Source organism: Chrysochloris asiatica, unplaced genomic scaffold, assembly GCF_000296735.1.
Source record: "Chrysochloris asiatica unplaced genomic scaffold, ChrAsi1.0 scaffold00066, whole genome shotgun sequence".
Classification (NCBI taxonomy): Eukaryota; Metazoa; Chordata; class Mammalia; order Afrosoricida; family Chrysochloridae; genus Chrysochloris; species Chrysochloris asiatica.
The window spans coordinates 1,307,836-1,330,756 of NW_006408584.1; the positions used below are offsets into that span (position 1 = coordinate 1,307,836).

General features: G+C 36.3%; 1 protein-coding gene across 1 annotated transcript in view; it reads right to left on the reverse strand.

Moving 5' to 3' along the window:
* CEP44 (centrosomal protein 44kDa) overlaps positions 1-21,553 on the reverse strand; it is a 22,080-nt gene extending 527 nt beyond the window's left edge. The window contains exons 1-9 of the mRNA XM_006864545.1: positions 21,465-21,553; positions 13,155-13,302; positions 11,519-11,665; positions 11,019-11,138; positions 6,424-6,594; positions 4,766-4,972; positions 3,992-4,067; positions 682-806; positions 385-422 (exon numbers count right to left, since the gene is read on the reverse strand). Coding sequence (XP_006864607.1) covers positions 385-422; positions 682-806; positions 3,992-4,067; positions 4,766-4,972; positions 6,424-6,594; positions 11,019-11,138; positions 11,519-11,665; positions 13,155-13,302; positions 21,465-21,553 — 1,121 coding nt within the window. The remainder of the gene's footprint in view (positions 1-384; positions 423-681; positions 807-3,991; positions 4,068-4,765; positions 4,973-6,423; positions 6,595-11,018; positions 11,139-11,518; positions 11,666-13,154; positions 13,303-21,464) is intronic.
* Positions 21,554-22,921: the final 1,368 nt, after the last annotated feature.

Below are 22,921 nucleotides of genomic sequence, written 5' to 3' on the forward strand. Positions count from 1 at the left end.
TAAATAATACCTTACTAATAACATACTGAAAGCAAATTTAACAATATTTAAAGTTTCTAAATATATTACTTACCGTTCTTATAAATAAGTCATAAAAATATTAATACCAAAAAAACAAAAAACAAAAAAACCCTCTGCCCTCTTTAATCTTCAGTTAATTCTATTAACAATGTTTTATATCACTAGTTAGGAACCAAAACAGTGATTCATATCACAAACATAACTGTAGGTAGATTTATTATTCACTGGAGTCATGAAGAAAATTCCACACCTGATTGAGAGACCTTTAAGGTTTGAAACACATATGCACATTCTATATTTACTGTAATCCAATACAATTCCCTATAGAGAAATAAATTTCTATTGCCTCTTTCTGTTACTTACATTTTTTTCATCCTTTCCATTTTCTGGATTGTTGTTTCCTTTAATTTAAAAAGCAACATATTTAGGTGATTTCTCAAAGTCAACCATGATCAAAGATGGACCCTGAACATATAAAACACAGTCTAAAACATTATGGCAAGTACTATTAACTTATCAGAAAGAATTTTTATGAGAGATTAAGATTTATATACTTTCACTATTTTTCTTGCCAGCAGTATAATACAACTAAAATTAATACTTGCTTGCTCTCCTGACCTAAGAAAGGAAATCATCTAAGCATTTGCCAGTTTTCCTTACCTCTGAATTATCTTTCAAACCACAGTAATTAATAGTCAAGTTTCTAGAAGTTGAATCTGATGATGATGTACTGTACCCAGAGGATAGAGGAAGACTTGTTGGTCTTTCTTCTTTGCTTGTGATATCTGTAGAGAAATTCACTTTTAGTTAACTTCTTCTTACTATGCAGTCAAGTATTTAAAATTGTTATTTATATATATAAGAAAAACAAACTTATTATTTTAATACAAAATGGTTACTAGTATAGATCCAGAATAAACTTTTAATAATCTTTTAGGATAATGGTCTAGATGCCAAAAACTGACCAGTGAAAAGTACAGAAAATATATTAACTATCAATATGAATAAGGAGATAAGTTAATAATAATTTGTATATTTATGAATCAGGCTGCAAACCTTAAGGTTAGCAGTTCGAAAACTACCAGCCGCTCCACGGGAGAAAGATGAGGCTTTCTGCTCCCATCAAGATTTACAACCTCGGAAACCCTAAACAGGGTTGCTATGAGTCGGAACCAACTCCATGGCACATAACCAGCACTTCTACATTTTCTTAAAATGGCAGCAGTAATATTAAATAGTGACTATCAACAAAATCTGTCATGACACTTTAATACAGCAATATCTAAGCATTTCACAGTTTTTTTTCACTATTGATTTTGGCAGGTGACAACTATTCCTAAAACTGACTATATATACTTTTTACCAATCAAGAAACATTTTGAGTTAATGCATATGTAAAAAATGTGCCGAGAATTTGGAATTCAATCTTCTAACTATAACTTTCCATTTCTATATTTATATGTATATTCAGCAAAATGAAGGCAAAGCTTCCCTACAATGAAATTAGAAAACCAGAACTAACTCAACAGCACTTAATAATTATTAAAACAATATGTTTGATTTCAAGGGTTAGTAATATCATATATTCCATAAAAATTCCAAGGCATCAAATTCTATAAATATCAAACTCACCATCTGAGAATGCTACTATATTATGATGTAATTACAATTCTTACAAAAAATACATAAAGTAGCTAATTAATTATGCTTTTTAAAAACAAAATATATAAAGCAACACTTGTTAATGCTAAAACATTGCTTTTAAAAACTGATAACACGTGACTAAAAATAATTATCACTGAAAGGGACTCTTTTGAAGATGTTCAAGACTGTTAAAGACTTTCGTTCCCACATTTTATAAACTAGAGGCAACCGTTGGGTTACAAAGGAGATCTGTCTCTGTATATCTGTTGGAATAGGTACATAGGGTAACTATGTGTTGGAATTGACTTGATGGCAGCAGGGTCTTTTGGTTTCGTTTAGAGCATTGATTCAAATGTTAAGCGAAGGCGATTGTGAAGATGAGCAAGATGGACCACGTCCAAAGCCATGCATAAAGGACAATCAGTTGTCTGTAAGTCATTCATAACATGGGGATTGCCTGTATTGGATTTTACATTGTTTCAGAACAAAAACATATATTTTGGAGTCATAGTACTAGCTGTGTGATGAGAAAATAAACTCAGCAGTCACATCTGTTAAATTAGGGTTTTATTGTTGTTGTTAGGTGCTGTTGAGTAAATTTCGACTCATACTGACTCCATGTTACATAGTGGAATTGCCCAACAGACTTTTCTCGGTTGGAATCTTTACCGAAATAGACTGCCAAGTTTTCTTCCCATAAACCACTGGGTGTGCTTAGCCATGCCAACCTTTCAGTTAGTAGTTTTAACCATTATGCCACGATTAAAGTGGTGAATTAATGCTCTCTGAATCCAAATGAACTCAAACCCCTGGCTCCAAGTAGCATGGCAGAATGTGTTAAGTTTTATAAATTTGACTCTTAATTTATACAGACCAGATTATGAAGTCTTGGTGAATGGTGGTGGTGGTTATATACCGTGGAGTTGGTTCCGACTCATAGCAACCCTGCACAGGGTTTCCGAGGCTGTAAATCTTTATGGGAACAGAAAGCCTCATCTGTCTTCCACAGAACAGCTGGTAGTTTCGAACCATTGACCATGAGGTTCGCAGCCCAATTCATAACCACTATGCTACCAGAGCTCCTTTGGTGAATAGGTATTATGAAATGAATGTTGTTCCCAAAAGTTATATGTCGTAAATCCTACCCTCTAAGCCTGTTGTTATAATCCCATTTGTGAATGGGTTGTCTTTGTTATGTTGATGAGACAAGATTAGTGTGGGGTGTGTCTTAAATCTTGTATTTTGGAGGCTATAAGAGACTAAACATGCAAGCAAAAAAAGCAGAGATGGAGGAAGACTGATGCCAAGTCACATGGAGATCTCCAAGGAATCAGGAAACAAGATGAAGAGGCAAAGACCTTCTCCCTGAGCCAACAGAGCTGGACTTGAATTCAAACTTCTATCTTCCTAAATTGTGAAAAAATGAACTTGCTATAGCCACCCACTCATGGTATTTCTGGTACAGCAGTAGTAGATAACTAAGACACTAGGTATTTACCTTATTCATAATCTATACTTCATTTCAGATTAAGGCCTATCTGGTTTATTGCTCTAAATCCTAGCACAGTGGTTTAAATTTTATGTTTACATAAATGGGTCAAAAGTATGTCCTATAATAATATATATATATAAAATCAAACCGTTTTATAATCATTAATGAGATTTATGTAGTAACTTTCCTATACATAAATATTGAAAGTAAGTCTTAAACATGTGAAATATTATAAACCTCTTACAAGTTTGAGACTTACTTCTAATATTTATGCATAGGAAAGTTATTACATAAATGTAAAAGTTAATTCATACAAGTCACTTCATATATGTAAGAGGCTTATAGCACTTCACGTTTGAGACTTATTTCGAATATTTGTATATACATGGGAAAGTTACTACTTAAATTAAATCAGAAACTTTGGAGGTTTATTTTTATTATACTAGAGTCCTGGTGTGGTGTTGTAGGATAAATACAGGACCACAAGGATGGTGTGAACCACAAGGTTGGCAGTTCAAGCCAACCAGCTGCTCCTCAGAAACCCTACACAAGGTAGCTATGAGTCAAATCTACTCGACAGCACATGCCCACACCATCACTAGAGCACTGAGCAATTAAATGAGTAGAACATTTGAAAGTCCCTAACTTTGTGGAATTTATTCAGCTACTCTATGAAAGCTGGTTTCTTAAATTCTCATTGGCTTCAGTAGTCTGTAGGTTCATATTTTCTTGGCTTCTAGGAGTTTTGGAATTTCTGCAAAAACTCAAGCTTAAGAATAGTAAAATAACCAAACTCTTTATTATACTGCCAATACCAGTATTACAAGAACTTACCAGAATTTAGATAATCCATGTGCCTACTAGTAACAGAGCCTTCATTCATTTCATTAAACTCTATATAGTCATCATTCTGAAACAATATTATTTAGCATTTAGAATAAGAAAAATATAACTTAATATTCTTATTGTCAAGCATAAAATGGCATAAAATATCTTTAATTACTTTTAATTATTTATAAAGCAATACATAAATATTTCTGTGTATAGAAAATGATCTTTTAAATGGGCAATCAGATAATGTTGCTTTCTTGGAAGGAAAAATAGACCAGATATTGGAATTCCTGAGTAAATTAACAAACAAATTTGATAACAATCGTAAATCCAGTAACTATGTCTATATAAGTCACAATATGACTGAGGCAAATGAGAAAAGGAAGTAAAAGTTACACTTTAAAGTTTTCCTTTCCTACCAGTATTTCTTTTCCTTACCCTATGAAAATACATCATTTGTGCTAAAAAAAAAATACATAAAATAACAATTTTATGCATTTCATAAACAAAATCAATGTTGTCTTACATAATTTTACAATCCTTTAAGTAGTATTACTAGCTTTAAGTACTCAATTTACAGATTTGTCAGATTGTTTTATTTTATACATTAAAAACACTAGCCACAAAACAGATGGTGTATAATTAGGACTTTATTTTAACTAAATACTCCCTTACTGCTAAATGTTCTTCTATTAAGTACTTCCAAAGGAAAAACACATATGAATTAAGAAAACACTTTATTGTATCTAAGATATTTTGTTAAGATTGAAAAAATACCTGTTTAGACAAAAGCATTTCTGTTTCAAGAAGAGTGACACGGCTTAGAAGATTAGTCCAGGTCTTTTCATTTACCATCACTTTTCCTTTCATTTTTTCTTCTAAACATTCTATCCTACTCTCTAGCAAACTAAGCTTCTTAAGTTTCTCTTGACATTCAGCAAGCACAGTCTGTAGTGCAGTGATCTCAGGATTCAATTTCATCTCCTATAATGATTAGACAGATTAATAATAATGTTACAGAAACTGAAATCCTTTGAAAACTAGTGCATTCCCATTTCCATTATGTCATTTCAATAGCTAAGAGATACACCACAGCAGGACAGTTAAGAACACTACCTCTGGAAGCAGACTACTTGGATGCTAAAACAAGCCATCTTAGTTGTATGATTTTGACAATTATACCTATTATATATGGTTCTTGTGAGGATTAAATGAATTCAATTTGTAAAAGCTTTGGGAACAATATTGCGTGACACCAGGGGCTCTGGTAGTGTACTTGTTACAAGTTGGGCTGCTAACCTTAAGGTCAGCAGTTTGAAACTACCAGCTGTTCCGTGGACAAAAGATGAGGTTTTCTGCTCCTGTAAAGATTTACAGACTCAGAAACCCTTTGCAGGGTCGCTATGAGTTGGAACCGACTTCACGGCACACCACTACCACAATAGACATGGTATGAGCTAGCTTCTTGTAATGATACCTAGTGCAAAACTAAGAAAAATTAACAAACAAACAATAACAAAACACATCTAATGCACTGAGATTTCTCAGTTTGCCCTCTATCAGGAAATAAGCCCAGAGGTCTCTTAGTAGATTTTGCCCATTGTAAAAAGAACTATGTAGATGTCACAGATGGTAGAAAAACAGAAAAGGTTTAACAGAAGCAATTGACAGTAAGCATTATAATGGGGTCTCTGATGAAAGAGATAACTTTTTTTGTGTGGCTAAGAGCTCTGGTAGTGTAGTGGTTACGAATCGGGCTGCGAACCTTAAGGTCAGCGGTTCGAAACTACCAGCTGCTCCGCGGGAGAAAGATCAGGCTTTCTACTCCCGTAAAGATTTACACCCTCGGAAACCCTGTACAGGGTCGCTATGGGTCGAAACCGACTCGACGGCACTTAACAACAACAACAACAACAACAAGTACCATGAAGTTGGTACTGACACTTAGTGACCCTGTGTAAGGTTTCTCAGGAACAGCTGGTGGGTTTGAATTGCCAACCTTGTGATTAGCAGTCCAGTGCTTATCCTAAATTATGACAGAAAAGGACAGCAAGGACCAAAAAACGGGGAGAGATGTAGTGATGTGCCAAACTTTTTCATTCATTAATATAGGGAACATATAGTAGAGAACCTTGATTGTATAAAGTAGTACAGATAAACTATTTCCCACAAGACTTAAACCCCTTGAGGGCAAGCATCATGTCTTATTCATCTTTGCATTACCCAAAACATCTAGCTTAGTACTCATCCTAAATGGCAAAGAAACTCTTCTGAATTATTTTCAGTAAGATTTACTGATTCTTAAGTAACAGAAAAATAGGTAATATGTCACAATAAGTAATTCAGAGAAGTGAAACATTTCAAAGTTTAGGATGAAAATAATTACATTAAAGTAAGAAATACTGTTATCTGTATAAAAAGTCCAAAAAGCTTACAGGCTGCTCAGACTTGATTTCAGGGACCTTTATTTCAGGTATATTTATTTCAGTAGACTTTATGTCAGACACATCAAATTCTTCATTAACATCTGTTACTGTACTTAATGTATCTTCAGGCATGTCAGCACTATTTTCATTATACAAGTGACGAATCACCACAGCTTTTTTCTGGATAGAGAAAAATACGTTAAGAGCTGCTAGTATGTTTTTCTCAAACTATTATTTTAAACCAGCACATGGTAATTTCAAAATGAAAAATATGATCTTCATTTTATGATTTGCAAAGGTTTGCATGATCATGTATAACATATATGTCAAAGGATAAGTTATTAATATTTATGTTTTGCATATAATGATATAATTTTTTAAAAGCAATCTTAGAGTTTAGAAAAAATGATATAAAATGATGAGTGGGATCTGTTTTAAAATGTTCCAGCAATGCACAGGAGAGCAGCATTGATGAAAGTGGGAAGAATAATGAAAAACAGGATTAGCAACAATTTCATAAATTGTTAAAACTGGTAGATGGTTAGTTTTACAATGTTTTAACATTTCCATAATCAATAAGTTAGGAAAAAAGCTTCTGAAATAACCTAAATTGAATTAAGCCAGAACTATCTTTGTAAGACTCAATTATTTTTCTACTTAAGCAAAATATTAGATCTTCAACTAACAACTCAAGCTTAACAATGACAAAAGAAAAGACATGACAATAAGGCATTAGGGTCAAACTATATACAGGATTCTATGGCTAACTTCCTTTTTCAAATATTCCACATATGTACTATAAAAACATAACATATGTGATACAGAAGTCATAGAAAGTATTTTACAGAAGATACTGGAAAGGAAGACAATTTGCTTTAATACTATTTCAACTTTGTCTATAAACCAAAAATTATATTTATTACCTCATATTTTCCAAAATTTGAGAACTTTTAATAGGTTTTCAAATTTCAGTAACTAAAGATATGCAATTGATTAACTTTTAATGGATAACAAAACATTCTTTATTTTAAAATAATAAAACAAGTTTAATGTCATGGTAATTAGAATCTCCATTTGTTAGACCACAACAATACCCCAATACTGAAATCAAGATTGAAAAGTATATTTAACTATATCAACTCATATTTAGAAATCTGCAACTCATGTATTTCAAATTAAAGCTGAAATAATTCTCCATATTTTATTTCAATCAGAAACTATTCATATCTGTTCTCTTATTGTCGTTGTTGTTAGGTACCATTGAGTTGGTACCGACTCATAACAACCTTATACACAACAGAACAAAACACTGCCCGGTCCTGGGCTAACCTTACAATTGCTGTCACACAACATTGATGCTGCCACTTTGCCAATCCATCTCGCTGGAAGTCTTCCTCTTTTTCTCTGACTTTCTACCTTACCAAACGTGATATCCCTCTCCAGTGACTGGTCCCTCCTGACAGTCTGTCGAAGTATGAGAGATGAAATCTGGCCATTCTGGACTCCAAGAAGCACTCTGGCTACACTTCTTCCAACACAGATCTGTTTGTTCTTTTGGCAGCACATGGTACTTTGAATATTCTCCAACACCATAACTCAAATGCATCAATTCTTCTACCATCTTCCTTATTCACTATTCAACTTTCACATGCATATGAGGTTATTGAAAATACCAGGGCTTGGTTCAGGTATACCTTAGTCCTCAAGCTGACATCTTTGCTCTTCAACACTTGAAAAACGTCTTGTTCAGCAGATTTGCCAAATGCAATAATACGTCATTTGATATCTTGACTGCTGTTTCCATGAGTGCTGATGATTGATCCAAGAAAAATGAGGTCCTTGACAACTTCAGTATTTTCTCCATTGATAAGAATGTTGTTTATTGGTCCAGTGGTGAGGATTTTTGTTTTCTTTACATTGAGATGCCATCCATACCAAAGGCTATGCTCTTTGATCTTCATCAGTAAGTATTTTAAGTCCACTTCACTTTCGGCAAGCAAGGTTGTATCATCTGCATATCACAGGTTGTTGATGAGTATTCCTTCAATCCTGATGCCAGGTTTTTCTTCATATAACTCAGCTTCTCGGCATATTTGCTCAGCATACAGGTTGAATAAGTATGGTGAAAGAATACAACCCTGTTGCACATTTTTCCTAATTTTATACCATTCAGTGTTCCCACGTTCTGTTCGAACAACTGCCTCTTGGTCTATTTACAGGTCCCTCATGAGCACACTTAAGTGTTCTGGAATACTCATACTTAGCAATGTGTCCATAGCTTGTTATGACCCACACAATTGAAGGCCTTTGTGTAGCCAATAAAGCATAGGTAAACATCTTTCTGGTATTCTCTGCTTTCAGTCAAGATCCATCTGATATCAGCAATAATATTCTTCGTTCTACGTCCTCCTCTGAATCCAACTTGAACCTCTGGAAGTTCTCTGTCAATGTTCAGTTGCAACCATTTCTGTATTACATTTAGTAAAACTTTACTCACATGGGTTATCATTTCTCTTATTGTTGTTGTTGTCAGGTGCCATCAAGTCGGAACCGACTCATAGTGACCCCATGCACAGAAGAATGAAACCGAATCCTGGGCCAACCTCACTACCGCTGCCACAATTGATTCCATCAATGATGCCACCTGGCTGATCCATCTTTTTGGGGGTCTTCCTCTTTTTCTCTGACCCTCCATCTTACCAAGCATGATATCGTTCTCTAGCGACTGTTCCCTCCTAACAATATGCCCAAAGTATGAGAGACAAAATTTAGCCATCTTGGCCTCACTGATTATTCATATGGTCTCATCTTTCAGTTCCAGACAGAGTTTATTCCAAAAAGAAGACAGCAGAAAGTTCATTTATGATTATAAAATAATATTTTGGCTTCAATGTCCTTTGGAGACAGGAAAATTATATCTGTAAGGTGTGCCTGACCCCAAGCTATGGTGTTTTTAATAGTTTCATATGCATGTGAAAGATGGACAGTAAATAAGGAAGACCATAGAAGAATTGATGCATTTGAGTTCTGTATGGTGTTGGAGAAAAATATTAAAAATGCAATGGATTTCTAAAAGAACAAACCAATCTTTGTTGGAAGAAGTACAGCCAGAACGCTCATTAGAAGTTAGGATGGAAATACTTCATCTCTCATACTTCAGACATATTATCAGGAGGGATCAGTCCATGGAGAAGAACATCATGGTTGGTAAAGTGGTTGTTGTTATGGTTATTAAGTGCCATTGAGTTGGTTCTGACTCATAGTGACTCTGTGTAAGGTTTCCAAGGAGCAGCTGGTGGGTTTGAACTGTTGACCTTGTGATTCACAGTCCAGTGCTAATCCTACAGAGCCACACTAGGAGTTGGAGAGTCATTGAAAAAGAGGAAGGTCCCAGTGAGATGGAGTGACACAATGGCAGCAGCAATGGGCTCAAGCTTAGCAACAATTGTGAGGATGGCACAGGACTGGGCAGTGTTTCATTCAGTTGTGCATAAGGTTGCTATGAGTTGGAAGCAACTTGATGGAACCTAACAACAACAACAACAAACTCATTGGATTAATTCAGTTGCTGATGATCAAAGCACTATCTATCCATTAGCATAAGAGAAATATCCTAAACAATAATCAGAAACCAGATTGCCAGTTTAGGTACTATCACCACATAATTCATACTACTGGATAAAGAAATATGAATGTACATAAATGAATCATAGAAGCTATTATCATTATTAATGGTTGTTGTTGTTGTTAGGTGCCATCAAGTTGGTACTGACTCATAGCGACCCCATGCACAGCAGAACAAAACATTGCCCTATCCTGGGCCAACCTCACTACTGTTGCCACACTTGAGTCCACTGATGCTTCCACTTGGCCAATCCATCTCATTGGGGATCTTCCTCTTTTTCTCTGACCCTCCACCTTACCAAACATGATATCCTTCTCCAGCAACTGGTCCCTCCTGACAATATGTCCGAAGTATGAGAGATGAAGTTTGGCCATTTTGGCCTCCATGGAGCACTCTGGCTGCACTTCCTCCAAAATGGATCTATTGGTTCTTTTGGCAGCCCATGGCACTTTCAATATTCTCCTCCAACACCATAACTCAAAAGCATCAATTCTTCTATGGTCTGCCTTATTCACTGTCCAGCTTTCACATGCACATAAGGTTATTGAAAATACCATGGCTTCGGTCAGGTGCACCTTATAGTCCTCAAGCTGACATTATTTTTTTAAATACCATTATTAATGGTAGATTCTTCATATTTTCCCATCTATTATGAAGACCAGATTTGTCAGTAAAAACATATAGTCAGTATATGACTATGTAGCTTTCTTAAGTCATTACTGTTCTGTCAGATAAATAAAGCAGAATTAAGAATTAGAAACACAAAAGTCAGTTCAATTTTACATTTCTATCCTTTTCTTATAACTTTAGGAATGTTCTCCAGAAAAATATACGATCCACATTTTTAGAAAGTCTCTACATGCTAGTATCTGACTCATATATTTTACCAGGTGCAAGTCAGAAAAGTGAACTTCATATCATGGATTAATTAGAAAGATAATTTACTCAAATTATATGACACATTTCCTCTTTCCCATACCTTTCCTGAAGTCATAAACCTCCCAGTGATGTCAACGCCAACAGGTTCTGTACATGTTTTCTCATTACCTGAAGGCTCTGACTTACCAAAACTGATTTTCTTTCTTTGTTGCAATGAAGTCTTTTAAAAAAAGAAAAAAAGATAAAGTATTAGAATAACATATCCTGTATGAAAATATGATGTACATTAAATTCAACTACAGCTTGGGTGTTCATATATGAAATATGACTACCAAATAAAACAATAATGAGACTGTATGCTTTTCTATATTTATAAGTGATGAAAATGTATTATGTTTGAACTGGTAGCTCAGGACTAGCAGCTCCAAGTCATAGACACGTAACAAGTCACTAGTGTTAAATGCAAACATCAAGCATTGCAAGGTTACCCAAATCTGTGAATAATGCTATGCATTCATTTCCTGTGTAGGGTATTGATTTTGTACATTAAAATTGTAGGTCACTTAGTGTGAGTTGGTATTAATCTATCCATAGAATTACCTTGTCAAGACTACTCAACTCCTTGTGCTTTTTCATCACACAATTCAAAATATCACAAATAATTTGTATTTTCCATTCTGCAAACCCACATTGGAGAAACTGTTTTTTAGTCAAAACTGGCTTGTAATTAAATTGATCACGGAGAAGCTGTAAAAAAGGGAACAGATTCATGTAATGATTAGGTTCAATTTCTTTCTAAAATCTTAAATGATAAACAGCCACCTTTTCAGAGGAAAAAGAGGAACACGCTATTAACTAAAAGCTACTAAAGAGAAATCATAGGAACAGTATGAGTCATGACTAGGAAGAAGAGATATTCAGAAAGAAAACAGGTAAATAGGGATCTGCCAGATCCCTGGTAACTCAGTGGTTAAAGTGCTCAGCTGCTAATTGAAAGGTCAGTGGTTCAACCCCACCAGGTGCTCCACAAAAGAAAGATGTGGCAGTCTTATTCTATAAAGACAACCTTGGAAACCTGATGGGGGAAGTTTTGCTCTGTCTTAAAAGGTGGCTATGAGTTGGAGTCAATTTGATGGCACTGAATTTGGTTTCTTGTTTTGTTTTTCAGTAGGGGTCTACTGGAGAATAGATAGTTATATACTCAATTAAAATAGTGATAGAAAAGTGGTAAGACTGCACTTTATCGAAGGCTGAGAACTTTCCAGACCCAGAAAAGCAAGGCAGTTCCGTCAAATTCTAGTACGCACAGGTTTCACGGTAGTTCACCAACAAAAAGTTCAAATATCCTCATAGGTACTAGAAAAACTCTTTAAATCACTAGAGAAGAAAGAATACTATACCAAATATATCAGAAAACTATAAAACTATTTGCTTATAATTCATTCACTGTGTGGTTTTTTTTAGAAAAGTCAGTTGGTCTCTGAGACTCAAGCAAACAAGATTAGACCTATAATTTTCAAAACACACTCTGTGGAACCATGACATTTCTCAGAAGTGCCTTTTAGTCATCAATTAAAGGCTTCTGGAGATTAGAGTTAAAGAAGGGAAGATGAAACAGAAAGTCTACATATAAAAGTTCCCATTTCATCCAATGTAATGCCACTTTTTTGTAAGATTTGATTTGATAAATGGGCTTTATCATTAAAAAAAGTTCAACAAAGCTTAGTACTTGAGCAAAAATTAACAATAAAAAAAGACTAGACTATACATTCACTGATGTATAGACAAGTATGGGTACTAGATAAGATGCATATAAGACATGGTCTCAGAACTCAGTGAAAGTTTCAGTTACTTTTTATAAAAAATTAAAGTAATTCATAATTAAGTTGAAATCTATGAACTACAAATTTTAATAAATAAAATTACATTTCTAATTTCTGCTGGTGTATCAAATGTTGATAATTTACTAAAATTTTACATAACAAAGCAAATGATAGTCACTAACAAACGTTTATCAATTGTCACGTTTAACAGATTGTAAAGTATTTACAAAAGAAATGTGAACTACATCTTGATTTTACAAACTCATGGAAAAATGGAATTAAAAAATACTGGAATTCTTCCACGACCTTTTTGAAGTCTTCTCATATATATGAAAATACTGTCAACTGTGTGTGTTGCATACACTTAATTTTTACAAATCAACAAATTAACTTCTAAAATAAACTCAAAATACCTTATAGATGGCATCTATAAAGCGCAAGTCATTCTTTGCTATGAGCTCTACATTGGATTCCATCAGAAGTTCTGCTACATAAGGTGAATATGAAGTAAGAGAATAGCTGATGATTGGCAAAGATGCTGCTGTGTCTCCCTTTATCAACCTGTTAGGGGAAAAAAGTAAAGGGTGTTTAATGAGCATAAATCCACAAAGTTGCACAATCACGTCAATATGAGAAATGTTATCAATAATTTAGAACAATAGCCATAATTATTGCTGTTGTTGTTGTTAAGTACCGTGGAGTATGTTCCGACTCAGAGTGACCCTGTACAGGGTTTCCGAGGCTGTAAATCTTTACGGGAGCAGAATGCCTCATCTTTCTCCTGTGGAACCACTGGTAGTTTCGAACTGCTGAACTTGAGGTTGGCAGCCCGACTCGTAACCACTACACTACCAGAGCTCCTTAGCCATAATTATTAGGTGATCTATAAGATTGTCTAGATTCCATCTCCTATTCTAGTCTATAATTAATTATAAAATATAATTTTTCCTAAGCTCAACAATTTACCCTAATCTACCCTAATAACTAATGTCACTGAACAACTTGTATTGTTGTTGTTGTTGTTGTTAGGTGCCATCTAGTTGGCTCCAACTCATAACTACACTATGCCCAACAACAACAACAACAACAACAACAAAAAAACCCACTGCTCAGTCCTGCGCTATCCTCACAATTGTTAAGTTGGAGCCCATTACTGCTGCCATCTCATTGAGGGTCTTCCTCTTTTTCACTGACACTCAATTTTACCAAGCATGATGTCCTTCCTTAGCAGCTTATTCCTTCTGATAACATGTCCAAAGTATGAAAGACAAAGTGTCACTATCCTGGCCTCTAAGGAGCAGTCTGCCTATACGTCTTCCAACATAGATTTATTTTTATTTTTTTCTGGCAGCCATGGTACTTTCAATATTCTTTCCAACACCATGACTTAAATGTTTCAATTATTCTATGGTCTTCTTATTTACTATCCAACTTTCACATGCATATGAGGCTACTGAAAATACCGAGCCATGTGTCAAACATATTTTTATATCCTCAAATGGATACTTTTGCTCTAGAACACTTTAAAGAGGCCTTGTGCAGCAGATTTGCCTAATGCAGTATATCATATACAACAATCTATATGGAAATTGTCAAATTTCCATATTGTCAAATGGGAATCTAATTTTGTGGTGAATGTTTACCAAAAACACAACACAATGTTATTCGAAAATAAAAATAGAACACACAGGGTACAAAATTGTGAAAACTTCTTAGACATTACCAAATACCTTGAGGGCATAAGTCCCTTGGTCTAGGGGCTCATAACTTAGTCTGAGTGGACATGTTTACACCGGCCTAAAAGTCCATAAAGACAATGTTCAACTCCTACTTTGGTAAGTAGTGACTGGGATCTTACCAGTTCATGAGTGACCATCTAAGGTGCAAATATTGATTTCTCCCTGTCTGGAGATAAGAATGATGAAAATTGAAGACACTTGGAAACAATTAGTCCAATAAACACATGATCATCAGTCTTGGGCACCTTGAGGCCAGAACTAATGGTACCTGGTTACCACTACCAACTGCTCTGAAAGAGATCACATTACAAATTTTTGGATAGAGTCGTTGAAAATGTAGACTAAAACTCAATACCATGAAGAAGTCCAAGCTTACTGGTCAGATAATAACACTGGTTGAACAACGAGACTATGGCCTTTGATTACTCTTCAGGTCTGGAACTGAACTCACCCCTCTAATTCGAGTTTCAGCCAAGCAATAGTTAGGTATATTAATGTGACTGTTTTATGTGCCATCAAGTTGGTTCCAACTCATAGTGAACTTGTATAAGGCTTTGAAGGAGCGACTGGAGGGTTTGCACTGCTGACTCTGTGGTTAGCAGTCCAGTATTTATCCTATAGCATCACACTAGGACTCAGGTATATAGGGGGGCAAAAACACCAATGAAATTGTAGTTGTGGTTGTTGTTAAATGCTGAAGAGTTGGTTCTGATTCATAGTACCCTGTATAGGGTTTCTGAGAAGCTGGTGGGTTTGAAGTGCCAACCTGGTGGTTCAAATTGACTTTGTAGTCCAGTGCTTAACATACAGTGCCACACCAGGACTCCAGTGAGGTACACATACCATAAAATGGTTAATCATTCAAGGTCAAAAGGGCAGCATTTACCCAAGGACAAAACTCAGAAGGGTTGAGAAAGAAGGAGGAGCAGAAACAAGAAACACAGAGAGGTAGTAGGATAACTGATGTTACATTGAGGGAACTGCAGTCATATAGATGAAACTAACTATCTGATTTGTTGATATAAAACTGATGTTCTCACAATAAAAAATTAAGAAAATGAAAAGAACAAAATGATTAGTATAAAAGTAGTTGTAAAGTGAGTATTAAGAATAAAAAATCAACTAATTACAAATTTTTTAAATGGACAAATACCATGCAAAATATTAAAAAGTCAGTAAGAAAACAAAAAAGTACCTCAGTAGTATTTAATGATTTTCTAAAGCTCAGACTCACTTAATCTAGTCCATTTTCTATGACTAAAACAAATGGATATCACAGTGGTTAACTACACTTTATGGTTACACTTATTATATTACCTCATTTGCTTCCCACAGAAATCTACAGAGGTAAATATCATGACTTCTAAGTTACAAATGAGAAAAACATGGCTAGAAAAAGCATCTACTGTGAGTAGACTAGAGGCCCTGGTAGCACACTAGTTAAGTGCTTAGCTGCTAACCAGAAGGTTGGCAGGAAATTTGAACCCACTAGTAGAACCATGGAAGAAATATGAGGCAGTCTGTTTCCATAAAGATTTACATCCTTGGGAATCCTATGGACAGTTTCATGCTGTCCTATAAGATTAATTGTCCTATGGATTAATGAACTGAACTACAAAATCGGTTTGAACTGCAAGATTTACAGTTCAAGCTCACCAGCTAGCTGCTCCTGGGAGTCGGAACTGGCTCCACAGCATTTAACAACAACAAAAACATAGGCTTGTTGAGTTAGAATCAACTCATCAACAATGGCTTTTGTGGGGGGATGGGGGGGAGGCAAGATTAGGTTGGCTAGTTTAGTATCTTCTATTGTAGTGGTTATGAATCGGGCTGTGAACCGCAAGGTCAGCAGTTCAAAACTACCAGCTGCTTCTCAGGAGAAAGATAAGGCTTTCTGCTTCCGTAAAGATTTATAGCCTCGGAAACCCTATTCAGGGTCGCTATGGGTTGGGACTGACTTGACAGCACATAACAACAACAAATTTACATTAGGCTCATTCTAAATCTGTGCGTATGCTTATGTTGATTCCCATAGTCTAGAAAATTACCATAATCTTCTCTGCTATTCTTTATGAATCACTTGCCAAATTGTTCTTCCCATGAAGTCTTCCTCAACCTTCTGCTACATACTGATCTTTCCTAGAAAGACTCCCAGGGAATTCAGGATTTGTTACCTAATTCTCTGTCTTGCATTGTTTTCTCATTTTTATTTTCTTAATATGGAGCATCCTCACTGATTCTATCACAACACATAGGAGATATTTATTCAATTGAAGGAATAACTGTACTTATATAAAACATATTCAAGACACATAGATGGGGGTGGTGGTGTGCCATGGAGTCAGTTTCAACTCATAGCGACCCTGTACAGGGTTTCCAAGGCTGTTCTTCTTCAATTTTTAGGATAAGGCAGAGAATAATTATCTGATATTAACATTATATTTTATTTTTAGGACAGATATGAATTGTTTCCCTTTTTTAAGTTTCCTTAAGGGTACAGTAATATTTCACCCACAAGAAACAGCTCAGAAAAACTAGTCTATTTGGAATACAGGCCAAAAGCAGGAAATGAAAAATGTCTTTGATCAACAAAATAGTCCATTTTATGGATATAAGAAATAGAAGACAGCCAGGCCTACATTTAATATCTCTTTTTTTAAGTTTTTATTGTGAGGTTTACATGAGAGAACATCAGCTTTACACTCATCCTATCGTATTTCATTTCATTGCAATGATTACAATGCCCTCCATGCATCATTAAATACCCAAAGGGTACACCACACAGGCCCGCCCCCAACCACCAGCACACAGCCTTTCTCTCTCCCTGGGTCCAGTATCCCCAGCCACTCCATCTGTCCACGTAATCATTTCTGTCTCAATCCCTGGCGTCACTGCCTCTCTGGGTAGGGTCCTGATCTCCGTTCTTCTCACTTGATGGTCCCAGGGACCTTCACTCCTAGGTTGCAAAATCAATCACTCTTCTCATTTTGTCAAAAAACATCTACCACTATATTTCCTACCCTCACAGTCAGTCCTGATGACAATTATTCACTATTGTACCACAAGAGTCTTATCCCCATTTTCTTTTGCCAGCCCGGTCCCAACCGACTAGAAATCATTCAGTGGTGATTCTACCTTCCCCCGCCCCGTCTGGAACTAGGCTCCCTCTTGAAAACTTGTAAGCCAGTCACTTATTGTGTTTATAGGCCCCCCATTTGGGGTAGCCAATGTTTAAGTTACCCATCCCTGTCAGCCCTGTGTACCGAGGGGGTGGGAGTGATCCTTGCTGTACAGATTTGTTCCCCTTTTTTGAGCTACTACATCCATAAGTATAGGTAAAGTTCATCAAATTGTATCAGGTTACTTTTTTTTTTTTCTAGTCGAGTTCTGATCACCCAGCCACTGAAATCAGGTCAAGTGGGTACTATCTGCAATTATGGGTGTTCTTGTGCATCCTTCCCTCACTTCATATTAGCTGGACGCTTCACTCTCCGCTCTAGTCCTCTGTGGCCATGTGACTGCCTCTGGGCCCAGAAGTCCCCAGGTCTTGCCATATTGCTAGCCATCCAGGTCTCTACCCAGGTTCACAGGGGACTATTGAATGTGGTCAGGCTTCCTTCACAACTTCGTTGATGTTTTCCCCCTCTTCCCCTTATCAGTGATCAATGTGGTCACCAGCCAGACTACATGCCTGCTCATGTATTCCTCTGGAGTCTCAGTCTTGGAAAGGGGTTTGCTCTGAGGGGTCCCGGCCACTTTCCTTGATGGCTCACCGGTGAACAACTTACTTGTTCTTGTAGTAATCAATCAGACTGCTGTTGTTTTGGATTTTTCCTGCTGGTCTTTCTTTCACGGAGTATCTTCTGTTCTTCTAGCTGCTCCAAGCTGGTCTACTTATCCTTTCCAGTAGAAATTTCTTACCTCAGTCGGTTCTGGATGGGGTTCTGGATTCCACCTATGATCTTGTGCAATGTAAATGCTCCACAGGAAGTCTCTTTCACTGGGCAACTTCTAGACCCCTTTAAGGTATTCCAATCAGTTATAGGCTGAAGGTGGACTTACAAGCTTTCTGTAGTGATGATTCTGGCTTGATTCTGGCTATTCCTTTCTCCCACCTCAAGTGTCTATTTTACAATTGTAGGCAAAGGAAACCAAGATTCAAAAGACAGCCAAGCATCTTAACACTATTCCCCTTTTACCCCTTCAAATTGTGCCTCAATCCCTGTATCCTGGAGCTCTGTTGTTCCAAGGTTGTGCATACATCATCATTTACCTGTCCCACTTAGCCCATGCGAACCTGCCTAACTGTTCTCCCATCAGCCTTGTTCTTCCATTCCCCTTCCTCTTCTTGTGTACTACCCCCTCCCAGCCCCCTCCCCACACCCAAGCTCTCCTGTGTCTATTACCTACCCTGTGCTCTATCTTCCCCTCTCTCCCTCCCCTTCTTTCATCCCATACATCCTGGTGATCAACAAATATATATAATTTTTTTCCCCTTTTTTAGTGTAGGTTCTTTTTCTTACTCTTTTACAATAATGGTCCTAATACAGTATTTCTCCTTTTGTGACTGACTAATTTCACTCAGCATAATGTCTTCAAGGTTCATCCAAGTTATGTGGTAGCTTGCAGCTTCCTTGTTGTTCTTCAAGGTAGCATAGTATTCCATTGTGTATATGTACCACAGTTTATTTATCCATTCTTCCATTGATGGGCACTTAAGCTATCTCCATCTTTTTGTTATTGTAAATAGTGCTACTATGAACATTGGTGTGCATATATCTACTCGTGTTATGACTTGTATTTCTTGTGGGTAAATACCAAGTAGAGGAATTACTGGGTCATAAGGTATTTCTATTTCCAACCTTCTGAGGAAGCGCCATATTGCTTTCCAGAGTGGTTGGACCATTTAATATCTCTTAGTGGAAACAAGGAGCTCTGATAGCGTAGTGGTTACGAATCGGGCTGTGAACCTTAAGGTCAGTGGTTCGAAACTACCAGCCGCTCTGTGGGAGAAAGATGAGGCTTTCTACTCCCGTAAGGATTTACACCCTCGGAAACCCTGTACAGGGTCGCTATGGGTCAGAACCGACTCGATGGCACTTAACAACAACAACAGTGGAAACAAGGAGTCCTGGTGTGGGCCTGTGGGTTAAATGCAATGGACTGCAAGGTAGGTTTGAACCCCAAAGTCAGTGTAGTTCAAGCTCACTAGCCAATCCTTAGATACCCTATAGAGGGTTGCTATCAGTTGGAAGTTACTTGATGGTACTTAACAGCAACAAAAACAACAATATGAAACAATCTCAAAAGGCTTGCTTATCTGGCTTCTGATGAATTAACAGATGAGAAACACTAAAAAAACAGGTATTACAAACATGGTATAATGACAGCAAAAGGCAAGAAAAAATGTGATAAGAAATCAAAATATGCTGTATTTGTGTATGTGTACGAGGAGGCTTTTAAAAAATTTTGGTTTTGGTTGTAAAATTTTTGCGGAAAAATTAAAGATAATTAAAGTTTCCCACTAACCTTTTGAAGCCCCTTCATTTATATGCAGCAATCTAAGTCTCATAGGAAAGAAGCCTTACCTATCATAACAGACCCTAAAGTTAACACTATGTTATAGAATAATCTAACAATTATTGTTCATGATGCACTTAGGTCAATAAGAAAATTTAATGTTCATATTTTCTGCTCAGAAAATTTGAGAAAAGAAGTATAATTTAGTATTATATTTTATAAAAGGTGTTTTATAAAAATATTGAAGCTTAAAATGATAAGCAAAAAACTTGAGTATTCAAACTACCTAAGGCACAGCAAATTCAGTATAGTTGAGGTTTTCCTATGTTTTGAAGTAAGGTATGATGGGTACATGCTGGGAATTTGTAGTTCCTGGCATAGTAAACCATATAAGTGTCCAGTTCAACATGGCCAATACTTGTCATGGGTATCATGAACTGAATCTTTATGTGTTTCATTTTTGACGACTTCCAATTTTCCTAGATACATATTTTGTTCATTCCACCTATTAATAGGTGTATGCAGCTGTTTCTTCTCATTCTCAGTTATATCCCATCAGCAAAGGAAGGTTTTGAAAGCTTTGCCCCATCCGTATCATTAAAAAGTCAACTCCATGTTCAGGAGGCAGCTCTTCCACAGTCATATTTTGACTGCCTTCCAATATGAGGGGCTCATCTTCCAGTACTATATCTGACAATATTCTGTGCTATTCAGAAGGTTTTCAGTGGCTAACCACTTGTAAGTGGTTTGCTTCTCCTTCTTCCTACACTTTCTTAATCAGGAAGCTCTGCTGAAACCTGTCTACTAGGTGATGTATTAGTTTCACTCCACCCAACCCTTCTCCAGCTCTGATAGCTATCATTATTGCCACTGCTACTTATAATTGTCAATTATGGTATAGGTTGCCACAAAAAAGCCTTTGACTATAATCTTCCATATACAAAGTAAAACATAGCTTATATGTGGAAAACCTTCCCCACATTAAAAAGAATAAACTCAGAAGTCTAACTGGACCACAAGGTCGGTTTGAACCACAAGGTCAGTGGTTCAAAGTCACCAGTTGCTCCTCAGAACTCTTATACAGGATCACTATGAGTTGGAACCGTCTCGATGATACTTAACAACAATAACATGGTGCTTACCAATGTATTTAAAAATTAAAATTATCATTGCATAACTAATGAAATCCAATATACATCTATGAGTTTAAAAGTTGTACAAAGACTATACCCAATATGCTGTATTTCTGAAAACTGTTTTAAATCTCTTGGGTAGAGTTTTTCACTAGTTTATACTTACCTAGAAACAACGTCCCGTAATTTTCTGCTTTCAAAATAAATGTTTTCATCATTTCAAGGTAAATTTAGATAGCATGCAGATAAATCAGTATCTTTGGAGATATTTCTAGTATTATCTCAAGTCACTACCAAAAAGAAAACCAATAAGTTTGAAATTATAGCTTACCCTACACAATCCACCTCTTTGGGATAATTTAGTGAGCGAAGTACTTGTTCGAGGTTCCGTAGGCTTCTTTTTAAGTCACCTGTTGCCATTATATAACATTAAATTCACCTCCAGCTCTTGAAAAATTTAGTATTTTGCCTAAAATAAAAATCCATGAACAAGATTTTAAGTCTGTATATTTTTTCAAGCTTCTCTATTCAGTTTATATTTCTATGGGTGTTTATCAGTAGTTATCACACACTGGCTTTATTATTGTTATTAAACGTCGTCAAGGCAGTTCTGACTTATAGTGACCCGGTATAGGGTTTCCAAGTAGCAGCTGGTGAGTCTGAACTCCCAACCTTGTGGTTAGTAGTCCAGTGCTGGTCCTACAGCACCATACCAAGACTCCCATATACAGGCTATTTACCTCTAATTTATCTTCCATATTTGTGTAGTACTGCTTTGTATCTATCACATGCCTGAATATAATGAGAACTTTTTTCTCCCACGTTTTTTTCTTTATAATCATGTTCTTACAATGTGTCTTTTAGAACACTCTGCCCAAAAACTTCATCTTGAATACAAATGTACTACTTGAGAAAACATAAGAACCTGAATAAGTAATTCTCGACCTCTTACATTACACTAGTCACAAAATGAATCCCACGTTTATGGAACATCTAAATGTGAATGGTAAAACAAGGGAAGGAAGTCACTGAGTAAAACATATTAGCAATATATGGCTTATATCTATATTTTAAAAACCTACAAAGCAATAAGAAAGAGACAACTCAATAGAAAACTGGACAGTAGACTTGAACAGGAACTTTACAAAGTAATATATGAAAAGATACTCATAAAGATACCCAACCTTATTAGGAAATTACAAAGTAAATAAAAAATACAAGGTTATAGAGCATCTCAAATGCTCACATAATACTGTAAAAGCATGAACTGGCATAATTACTTTAGAAAACAGATTGGCAATATCTACTAAAGATGACATACATAGCACCTGTGAAAAAGAACACAAATTCCTGTAAAATATACATGTTATTGATTGAATTTTTGTTGTTGTTGTTAAGTGCCGTCGAGTCGGTTTCGACCCATAGCGACCCTATACAGGGTTTCCGAGGGTGTAAATCTTTACAGGAGTAGAAAGCCTCATCTTTCTCCCGCGGAGCAGCTGGTAGTTCCGAACCGCTGACCTTAAGGTTCGCAGCCCGATTCGTAACCACTACGCTACCAGAGCTCCTTTTATGACCCTACAAATATGTGCTATATTGCTCCATATAATAAGCACTAGACTGAGAACCACAAGGTCGGCAGTTTAAGCCCATCTACATCGGGCTGCAAACCTCAGGGTCAGCAGTTCGAAACTACGAGCTGTTCCGCGGGAGAAAGATGAGGCATTCTGCTCCCGTAAAGATTTACAGCCTCGGAAACCCTGTACAGGGTTGCTATGAGTCGGAACC